We start from the raw sequence: 11,680 nt of genomic DNA, 5'->3' as shown, positions 1-11,680 counted from the left end.
GTATTTTTGTACAATGGTAAATAATAAATCTTGTCGTTTTTCAAAAAAGAATTGTGTGAATAAGTGAAAGTAAGAGGGTACATGTGTATAAAAGTAGGTTGTTGTATTTGAATGCATAGTTGATAACAATGAAACTTCATAAAATAGAGCAAGTTATTTCTAAAGGCATACTTTAGAATGAGAGGAGAGAAGGATTTCTGATTGGTCTCCCTGCTAGATGATCTTTGGATCATCATTCAAAATAGTCTCGCCTGTCTCTTTATTTATTCTTGCCGTGATTGCTTGGATCAGACAATGCTGCAGACCTGGTGGGAAAGTGAGGAACATTGATAAGTTACTGTCAAGCTACGATATTAGCTTTGTATGACAGGTAGACTTATGAGGAAAATCACATTTTTCTCCATGAATTCAATATTATTATACAGCCTCTTGGCTTGACAATTGCTCTTTCCAGTGGCAAGTTGATTTACCTATTCAGGTACAGTTTTGATGAAATTATGGACATTTGCAGATGTTAAGAATTGAAGTAAGTTAAGTTTCAAGTAAATAAGCTAAATACTTGAATGAGAAATGCTTTATGTTGGTGAAAACAAAGTTTATTGAAAGATTGCCATACACCATCGCACATGTCTCCTGCCTTAAGATTTGACCAAACAAAAATGTGTGATTCCCATGACTTTCTTTCAAAAATTGGAGTATTTTGGTATTTCTCAAATACATCTTACAGACATCCCAAACAAAAACTTTAATGAGTTCTCAGTTGTCATACAGATGCATAGGAAAAAATGAATGTATCCCATAATTCTATTCATGCAATGAGAGCAGGTAAAGTCATAGCAACATATCATTATAAATACAATTTATTAGTCTTAGACTTGCAACCATGGTCAGTACAGTATTGAGCCCATGCAACACCACTGCATATTTCGCAATCAGAATTCTATATGGTGCTTGTTTTTCACATTTGATTGAGAGAGGACCACATATTACAATTTTTCTTCACTAAGCTCTCTCACTGAATGCAAGTCTTCGCTAAAAATCAGTAAAGTTGACAGTCTCTTTGCCATTCCCGTTGAATGAGGGTGACTAAATCTCAAAGATGAACTGATGGATTGCATTTTGCAGATGATGATGGTCAGAAAATGCCAGATGTATCTCTGGTATGCAATGAAGTTTACCAAGTTGATGCTAGACATTATGGAATGTCAGACATTGAAATAGACTTGTACGTTTACTTACAAGACTGGTCTTCTTGGTTGATAACTCAACTAGTAAAGAGTGATAACAAACAAGAACTTAGATAATCAGATCTGTGACAGCATGATAAGATTTTCATTTTATAAGACTATTGTTCGTGTACCAGTTAAAGTGGTACCAAAGCAGTGTATATATACCAACCAGGCATGTTACACCTATCAGTTTTAGCTCTGGTTAGGGTAAGATGTCTATAATGTAACTACCTAAAAACACAGACATCACTACTAAACAAGCATTAACACACCGAATGGCATAATTATCCAATACATTATGAAACATTGATGATTAATGACTCTGGAGAGGTCTCATTATTTCTCAATATTCAGATGGGATCAAAATTTTGGCCGTAATATTGCTGCTAGTTTGCAGCACAGAACCTCTTAGATTATTATATATTCTAACAAACTGTTGCAGTATTGCGGTTGGTATATACTTACATGGATTTGTCTCCTGGATGGATCCCATGCATTGTGAACATTTTGAGATGAAGGTGTGTGGAAAGCTGAAACCAACAACATTCTGAGTAAATGTAATGAGGAATGTATGAAGCATTATATAGTGAAAGTAGAATTTGCAGATGACCCAGTACTATGAAAAGTGGTGTGTGTGTGTGTGAGTGCAAAACTGTGCAGATCACTTAATCAAATCAAATACATCATTGTGTGCAGGCCCAGTTCAAACAAGTCATATAGTTTACAATCTTGCAAAGGCTATATATTGTGATTGTGGAAGACAAAGCGGAACAAATTTACAGCATCAATAAACTTCAATGACTATAGAAGTTTGAAAATTTGTCGCACTTTTGTTTATGTATGAGAGAGAGAGAAAAATTGAAAATTAGATCTAGAATCATACAGCTGGGCATGGTTGGAAAATTGTACATTTGGTAAAAGTGAATGATGATTTATGGGTTTGTCTTCAAAAAATTATGAAAACTTTAATGGTTTGAATGTTATAGAAGTAATAAGTTGTTACCTTGGCTTGAGATGTTCCTTGTATTCGTTGGTGTTGTCTGGCCATATGTGACATCTTTACCATAACTAGTGTCATTAACATTTGATTTTCTGTGAGTAAAATATCAATAGGTACTGTTTGAAATTCTGAAAATTACTTTATACTGAAGATAGCAAGCATAAACCAAGTGGTATCAATTGTTATCATACACTCCATGATCCATGTGACAGTTTGTTCAGTAGCAAACCATGTTATCTTTCATTGTGTATTTGATAGTGAAACTCGAAAGAAAAACGTCATAATGGCAAGGGAGTCCGATCCCTAATATGAAATCATTGACTTATGGTTCTACAGCTTAATCATCAGGCAGTTCAACACATAACTGTTATGAGCTATTTCTGTATGACACACTGTAAGGCCAATTGTTTTGTCAAAGAACAGACAAACATCTTATAGAATTATGGATTGCAGGTGAATATAAAGATATAAGAAAAGTTTGAACAATTTATGCAATCAAAAGCAAAGTTTGGCTTTGAAGGGCTTTGGATGTAATATTTGTGACACATATAGCAAAGAGCTATTGGATTTGCTGTTCCTGTCACTTGACAAAGAATGTTTTATGTAAACAGAAAAAACAAGAGCGAATCTGACAATTTTGTCACTTTCAACTGATCTAACAATAGAAATGATTGTATAATGGCAATGAGAGCCTTGTACATTTACCTTGATGCAGGGCTTATCGACATTGGTGATGTTCTAGGCATAGATCTAGTTGGCGTACACCTTTCATAACTGCCTGGATTATTTTGTCTGGAAAACCAACAGAAATCATTCAAATCACATCAAAGTAGCTAACGACTGGATGTCTCTTTGAAATACAGCAGTAAAAGAACTAATATTAAAAGAAGCCATGTTCTGTCTAGATGAATATTAACTTTCATAATGCAAGGTCTGTACAGCGAATACTGTTACAATATCAGTGAAAGCTTCAATGAAACTGAGATGAGTAAATCTGGAAAACTAACCTTACAGCATGAAGAGTGGGTGTTTTCTGTTGGATATTTCTGATTGGTGTTGGAGGAGTACCTGTTCATTGGGAGAATATGCATAGTATTATGCTATATGGATTCATTTATGTCCATATGTCTTAAAATGATGAATGGAAAGTACATTTCATCATAAAATACACACATGTGAAGTAAAGTGCATTGAACCCTTACCTGGTGGGAAAGTTTTTCTTGTGAAATATTCTTTTGATGCAGACTTTATTAATGTCTGCAAAATTTCTGTTTATGGCAATATTTGATACATAATTTTCTACATCTCCTCTTTTTCCAGAATTCCTATTTGCTACAAAACTCAAATTTAAATTAGATATGAATAAAAGTGATGATACATTATGTTTGCTGGGAAGGGTCATCTTCTCACACAGCTAGCATAACCTTCAATGCACCCAAATTCTTGCATTTGCCACAAAAAAATTCTATAAAATAACTTCATATATAATATTATTTTCACTTGATTGTCTCACCCATTTTCCCATCAACAGGAGGTGTTCTCACTGTAATTCTACTTGGACCTTTTGGTGTGTACTGAACTAGTGCCTGTAACATGAACACAATTGGAAGTTAGTATCCATACAAAGGTGCAGTGTGTACATACAGCCTTCAACAATCTTACTTGATCAATATATGTTATCACAAATAACAAATTAAAACTGAAAAAAAAACACCTTTACTAACAATTTTTGCCTGGAACTTTAATTTTCCTACCAATGTTGGTCAGAACATAGGTCAGAAACTTGACAAATAAATGAAACCCACCTCAACTCACATAATGCCCATTGCATGAAATGAACCACAATATGTTATTTATGTTCATTATTTGCAAGCAGGTTCTTATTTAAAAGCAAAGTTTATCAAATGCAAATCTACGGTACACTAACAATGTATGAAAAATCTTGCCTTTATCTGTTTAAACAAATTGAGGTTTTCTTTGCAATACACAGAGGAATGTGATTTTCTACTCTGAAAGTGCACATTAAGATTGGACAAATTTGAGAATGTTGGAAGTAAACTGAAAGGAAACTAAAAGTTCATCAAAGTTGATCACAAAATATAGCATAGAAAGAATAATGATAACTTACAGCATGAGTTGTTTGTGCATCTCCAGTATTATTCTGTGGACTGTCAAATGTAAGCAAACATTGGACATTATAAGTATATAGCTAGTCTGTTCAAGCCTAGTATTGTAACTCTTCACAACAAACTTCATTCATGCAAACAGATTATTGATAGGATTATCACTCTGTATATGTATGTACTCTTCCCTTGTGATGAAATGAATGCAATGGTGAAGCTAGTCTCAGCTCATTCATACGGTATTCACATGGTGAAACGTACGGTACTCAAAACACATTTTACTGGGCCAGGCGTTTCTACTAAAATAGTACTTCAAACAAAAGTATCACAAATGGTTGCTTTTTTTTTGACACACAACTAATGAATCTTAACCTTTTCATCAATTCATTAATGCATTATTGAAAGATATACAGTAATATTGTATAAGTATAGATGAAAAATGTACTTACGTAGATGGAAGACTTCCTCTGGAAGTGTTGAAAGGTGATTTATGACTGTGTTTTGATGGTGATGGTGTTCTGGCTGAAATTGTCAAGGATAGCCAGTGATATTATTTGTGACAGCTCTATTTTAATTTTCTTCATTTAATAATATTTTATTGCAGTCAAAAGAAAGTTTACAAATCTGAAAAAAACTGAAACAATGTGCTTGAGATTACTGCAATATATCAAACTTTAGATTACACTGCTGTAAGCATTCATGAAAAGTCTCCCAATTTCTTTATATGTTTACTAATTTTTTTTATACTTATAGCAATAATAAAAACTCTTGAAAGCAATTAAAAGCTTGGACTTTCTTTTCACAGATGTATTTTACTTTTCTATTGTGCAAGTATATCCTTCTGCTATGTGACTATATGAAAAGATATATTACTGAGATATATAACTTAATTCACTATTAAAATGCCTTTTACTACATGACACTGCTATGTGATATACAGGCTTACCTGATATTTTCATCTGTGATGGACTCAGCCCCTGAGTTGGTGTTCTACAAAATTGTGAAAGTACTCTTAAGAAGGGAAGATCACATGTTGTCTACATGTGACATACATATGATTTAAGTTTGTAGAATGTATATATGGTACAAGTGCCCAACAATTTCCAGGAAATGCAGTCGAAACATTGATTGAGGTTTGTAGGATTCATAGCTGCTTTCTGGATATTTACAATTGAATCAGTAATTGCCTTCACAGAAGGATAATAGTTGGTAATTTTACATTTTTGTGTAGACATTGTTCTTCATGTAACAAATCTATCAATGCATGTATTATTGGAAAATTTAATATTTAATAATGATTCATTTATCATACTCATCTGAGAAGGAGTGTGTACCTGTGACTGTGAGTTAATTTGCTAGCTGGTGAACCACCAAGAAGACGTCGTAGATTACAGTTTTCTTCTTTCAATATCAATATTTCTCTGCAATCATGATGAAAATTACAGATACAATGAATGTGAATGACATTATCAATACTTGTTCCAAAGTTTGATCATTGTACTATAATAAACTATGGATATACTTGATGACAATTTTATACAGCTTATTTTGATGTCAACAGTTCATATTTTATCCACCAACTATGGGATGATTTCAAGTGCAAGTGGGTGTTTCAAGTGCAACCATGAGAATTTAATGTTTCATTACTACTTTCTGGTAGTGAGTGAGTGTACTAAAAAACTCATTTTCGATCACTCTGATTTACACTATTCCAAGGAGTCCACAAGAAAAAAGATGTGCATCACTACATTAAACCTCACCATATGTATTCAGTGTTTGGAGTATGTCTGTATTACCTAGCACAATTTGCAAGAGTGCCCAATGAGCAATGTTCAATCTTCAGAACTTGAAATTCACTGGACAGTCAAACATCTTAAACATCTACATGAAAAACTCTAAAAAAGCCATTTGTTTTGCAATGATTGTGTAACTGCGCCCTCAAATATTGATTGTTAGTATTGGAATAAAATGTTTAAGAGATACTGTGAAAGGATAATGTCAATTAAAAGTACAAGTGACTTATTTTTTATTTTTTTTTTTTTTTTATTTAAACTTTATTTAAAGAGGGTAAACATCCTTAACAGGAAACCTGGTTAGCATAAATGCTAATCTTCCCCAGGGCCCTCTATGACATACAAAGTACACAAGAAATAAAATTACAAAGCACAAAAACATACACTTAAAACATCAAACAAAGGGCGGTAAAATGATCAGTACAAACAACGCATAATCTAAAAAGCTTAAAGACGAAAACATTTAAACATTACTTGACGTCAAATATGTCCTGATGTAATTTGTTTTGAAGGTGTTCAACGAAGGTGATGATCGAACACTCTCTGACAGTGAATTGAAAGTGACGGCACCATGGTGCACAGTAAGTGAGGCTACCCACAATTCCCCTTGATTTGTTCACTCAGACATTTTTTGCTAAAGGCTTTTTCAATTTTATCAGTTTCTTAACAATTTTTAATTTACAATTTAAATTCAGGATTATTTGTTAACACTATGTTCCAAAATTATTGATTATGTTTAAAATTCAAGAGTAAACTGAATGAGAAGTCGATGTTTGGAGGTGCTAAAAATTGCACACTTGTCAAGATAAAGTTATCAGCAACTAAGATGGTCTCATCATACCACCTGTCAGACATGCAAATTTCCTTTGTTACGAACGTTTAAAAAACATCAATACCCTTTCTATTGCCAACCACAGATGCAGCTTATTCCTTAGTTTCCTTGAAATATTGTGTATGGCTGTCAAAAATCTATGTCGAAAAAAATACGAAATTGCTATCTCCTCCGTGGAAAAGGGGTTGATCATCTCAATATTCACAGTGAGAAATCAGAAAATTATGATGACCAGAACTATGTTGCCAGAATTTTGAAATATGGACCGAGTTGTTCTGTGTACAGAAGAAATTTGCTTCAGTTCAGTGAGTGATCTTTGTGTGTACAGATCATGGAGAATTGTGGGTAGCCTCACTTACTGTGTGGTGTCTAAGAGATTGTGACGTTACGACAAGTCTCGCCCTAGGGACATACAGAATATCGGTTTGATTGCTGAATCTCGTACTGCGAGATGATACACTAGTTATTTTTGTGAACAAATTTGTAATATTTGGGCAACATATTATTGATGGCTTTATACACGAAACAACTTGTTCTGTATTCGACACGGTTTTTTATCGGCATTATTTTACATATTTCATAAAGTGGTGCAGATGGAGTTGCTCTAGGGGCATTCGTAATTAATCTGAGAGCCATATTTTGAAGAATCTGAAGGCGTTTAATATGACTCGTGCCACCCAAAATTGTACTACAGTAATCAAAGTGGGGTTGTACAAAAGCTTTATAAAATAGAACACGTGTTTCGGTTGGCAGGAAACAGCGTAATCTACACAACATTGCTAGATTTCTACCAACAGTGCCAGCAATTTTTCGAATGTGCTCTTTCCAGGTTAAGTGTTGGTTGATAATGACGCCAAGAAGTTGATCAGATGTAACTGATGTTAGTAAACAATTGTCAAAATAGATGTCAAGATTGGATTTTGAGAGCCTAGAAAATTTTTGCTTCGTTGTGATGAGTATTGCTTTGGTTTTTCCTACATTTATAACCATTTTGTTTTGTTCACACTATAACTTGATCCCGTTCATAGCAACTGTTAATTTGGTTTCTAATTCCGAAATATTATTATCTGATTCACTAATAGTGGCATCATCGGCCAACATGTCTATATTTGATTCGATGGATAATGGTAAATCGTTCATAAATGAAATAAAAAGAAGGGGTCCGAGAATTATACTGCCTTGAGGAACTCCATTTACAATGTCACTGATGTCACTGACATCACTTCTGTGATAAAAAACAGAACTGATCACATGCATCACCTTTCTAGGTCTTCCCATTGGTCAAGCTTTTTCCGTGCTTCGTCCATTGTTGCACTTTGTTTTTTAATCTGAAATCAAATACAGAATAGTAGCTAGAATTATGTGGTCTTGAACAAATGTTGTGAAGTAAATGCCTATGAATATCATGACAAAGTCAAACTGCAAAGATTTGAAAAGTCATAATGGTTTCTGACAATTACCCAGTTGAGAAATGTTTAAAAATCCCACTTTACAGGTTTGAAGTCAAATATCAGTTTTGTACTGCAAGGTTTGCTGACTCAGAACAGAGTGAGAGGGTAATTTTAAAAAGAACATTCTCCTATGGTTGATTTTATAACATTCATAAAAGGTACAAAACAAATACTTTGCGAGATCAAACTTTATAATCAAACTAGAGTGACCTTCTGATTTTGGATTATGCAAAACTTTATTTCAATCCTTTTCATTAACATGAGTATATTGCTAAATTACAAAAGTACTACAATCACATCAAATCAACCTCAAAAGTTAAACAAGTATTCTTGACACACTTGAGCACACAAACACCTCAGTTTACCTTTTCTTTCATATAAGCTGTCAGTCTTTGTCTATGGTTCTTCTGAAAGTCTATCACCTGAAAAAAAATGACAAGTATAATGTATTAGTAGGCTGGTATGTTTTCTGACTGTCCCAACAGATTCAAATATCATATGTCTCTTCTCAGCAAACATTGCCATATGGAAACTTCGTGTGTATCCATATTAGTGATTATAACTATGGTTACTCTACCCCTAATACAACCTTGTAATATCTGAATTAATGAAGATGGAAGGTAGGTGCATCAGCAGTACAAACTAGACGAAATCTGTTGATGAAGCTCACCTAGAAAGTTAGCTGCATGTTGCAATAATGAACACCATGAACATTCTGTTTTCCAGGTGATTTTTAAAAAAGGTCACCACCCTATATTTCTTGAATTCTACAGCTTGCAAAATGTGTAAATTTTGAACTTCTTCACAAATGATGTCATATCAACTATAATTATAATGATTCTTAGCGTCTGCAAATACTAATGAAAATATATATAACAATCTGAAAAGAAATATTTTTGAATTATACACTTGAGAAACCCTATTGTGTTAATAATTATCATTAATCCATAAATAAGGTTGAATTGTCACGATTACCCATGTGAAGAAACAGCAATTTGAAATTGTTCATGGAGCTGAACAATGTGACATAATTACACATCTTGTTTAGTTCACATGATAGCACAGGATTTTGAAACTTGAAATTACATTTACATGGTATCATTAAAAATTAATGACCAAAGCATAACTGTTATAATAAAAGTACATATTAATTAATCAATTCAGTTTTTTTACATATTATCGTACCAGCATACCTGGAGAAGCTGCCTCTGTTGTTTTTTTAATATGTCAATAGGATCAGTGAAAAAGATTTCAACTTCTGGCTTCATCTGGAGAAAATATCAATACATGCAGAATTTCAATATGGACATATTTTACTGTGATGCTCTTTGAGGTAGTTTTCAATGCAAATATTCTTGACCGCGGAGTGACATCAGTAGGTGAAACGCATACGAGCAAGGTGAATGAGAGATCAGACCATACAGAAGAGCGAATGATACAGAAATTGGGTGGAAAAAAGCAGAACTAAACGTAATGTCATTTATGTATATTGAAACTCTGAATATTGCTTTGGTGGTTGAAAAATCTGAACTTCCCAAGGCGCTGTGACACAAAAATGATGTAAAAACCCGCAAGTACCCGGATGGCCCGTGGTCGAGAATATCAGAATTTCATGTTCATGCAATGATCTTACTTCGAAATGCAAAAAAGGATTCGAATATTTTTTGCCACCATAATCACAATCATATGTTAATGCAGTTGCAATCATTATCATGCAACTAAAAGCCCACAATCGCTAAAACCCTATCTAAAAGTTTAACTGGTAGGTACAAGGATAGCCTTGGCATGTAAATTTTCATTTAAAAACATAGTATATCAATTGCTGCAAATGAATTACAAGATTACCTGTGAAGACAGAGTAATTGCTGAACACTGGTTACCACACATTTTACATTTATCACCAGTACCTTGTGAGGAGAACAAATGCAAAGTTAAATGAAAACAAATTATTAATGGGCTTTTCAAATCGTGTGTAGGAGATAGTTGGACAGAAAAATGATGATTTACACCTCTAGACTAAATTTGCAGAAAATGTGCCTTGCTTTTTTTTATTCAATCCATCATCCATGAGGCGAATACCCAGTAACAGGTGATCATAAATTTGTTAAAATGTCGGATCACTGAAAGTATCTGTGGTATCTCATTTGTATATAGAGATAACATCATCCAGTTATGATGATATTTATAAGGTTTTGCAGCCGTTCATCTTTTTTCCATCTGCAGGCTTCTGTTCTGTGCTGTACAAGCTCACCTTACTAACTATAGTAACTTTGTGTACATCGATTTGTAAATACCTTCTCTCACACAGCTTTCACAATACATATGGCCACAATTAGTCAAAAAGAATTTTCGACCATCTCCGGGCTGATGAAAACACAAATTGCAGTGGACCCAATCAGCCATGACCTTCCTGAAGTTGGATAGAAATGTTTTAACGAAAGGAATAGCCACAAGCGTTATTTGAATAAGAATTAATCACTGTGCACTTTGCAAGAAAACAAAAACAACACGTGTCAATCAAAATTCGAACTGATAAATATGCCATGTGTTGCTCATTGTATACAGTATAGTATAGTTACGTGTAGCGTCTCTGAGTCTCACCGTGGGCCAAAAAGATCCCAAAAGATTATTGCCACACAATTGCACAACAAGTGTTAGTTAATCAGTCGTAACCATATTTCGTTGTAGTGCTTTTTTGTGGACAAAGTTTAAAAGCGGAGAATGAGGTCTAGGCTAATATAGATAGCGATTCTTCTGCTTTTAAGGTTTCTTGCGAAAGGAAAATAAACATAGTAGTAGCGAATTGTTGTAAGATGTGTATTATATACCACCAGTCTGGCAGAGTGGCTTACGACGGCCACTCCAGTAATCATACTGGATCCTACAAAGTAACTACATCTTCAGTGTATGAATATGGTCTACAATCATCTAAAAGAAAATACTAGATCGAAATCAAGGATTAAAAACGTGTTATATTCACCTATTTTAACTTGAATCATGTGAATTGCAGCAGACGGTTTTCGAAGTAGCCGCCATCTTCACTATACATTTGCGGACGATTTTTAAAGTCTCGGGGCTAACGATATTTCGGACGAGATTTAGTGAGACTGCACCAGCCCTACTGTCAGGGAGGGATCTCTTGATACACGTGTGTCTGAATATTACGGTGCGTCTAAGAGACAACGTCCAAATTGTGAGTTACATTTGCATTTAACGGAAAGCCCGCTATTGCACCACGAAAGTGCCTCTGTG

The 11,680-nt window shown here is 34.1% G+C and overlaps 2 protein-coding genes across 3 annotated transcripts in view; one reads left to right on the top strand and one right to left on the bottom strand.

Annotated features, from left to right (window-relative positions):
• Positions 1 to 99: 99 nt before the first annotated feature.
• LOC139147106 (E3 ubiquitin-protein ligase RNF212B-like) lies at positions 100 to 11,545 on the bottom strand. Its single transcript, XM_070718011.1, has 17 exons — positions 11,409 to 11,545; positions 10,723 to 10,838; positions 10,274 to 10,335; positions 9,622 to 9,696; positions 8,794 to 8,850; positions 8,238 to 8,305; positions 5,687 to 5,773; positions 5,299 to 5,342; positions 4,802 to 4,874; positions 4,358 to 4,397; positions 3,743 to 3,815; positions 3,237 to 3,297; positions 2,935 to 3,021; positions 2,233 to 2,321; positions 1,695 to 1,759; positions 1,240 to 1,268; positions 100 to 305 (listed from the first exon to the last, which is right to left on the bottom strand). The coding sequence occupies exons 2-17, from the start codon at positions 10,829 to 10,831 to the stop codon at positions 260 to 262; spliced, it is 1,065 nt and encodes a 354-aa protein (XP_070574112.1). The 5' UTR covers positions 10,832 to 10,838; positions 11,409 to 11,545; the 3' UTR covers positions 100 to 259.
• Positions 11,528 to 11,680, top strand: part of LOC139147105 (alanine--tRNA ligase, cytoplasmic-like) — a 35,539-nt gene continuing 35,386 nt past the window's right edge. Inside the window, exon 1 of one of the 2 annotated variants that reach the window (XM_070718009.1) lies at positions 11,528 to 11,594. The gene's annotated coding sequence lies outside the window, so the exon portion shown is untranslated. Of the gene's footprint in view, positions 11,622 to 11,680 lie in introns of both variants that reach the window. The other variant, XM_070718010.1, reaches the window with a different exon arrangement.

The sequence above is a fragment of the Ptychodera flava genome, chromosome 13 (genome assembly GCF_041260155.1).
Source record: "Ptychodera flava strain L36383 chromosome 13, AS_Pfla_20210202, whole genome shotgun sequence".
Taxonomy (NCBI): Eukaryota; Metazoa; Hemichordata; class Enteropneusta; family Ptychoderidae; genus Ptychodera; species Ptychodera flava.
Note: the sequence above shows the minus strand (reverse complement) of the source record. Positions and strands in the feature narration are given on the sequence as shown.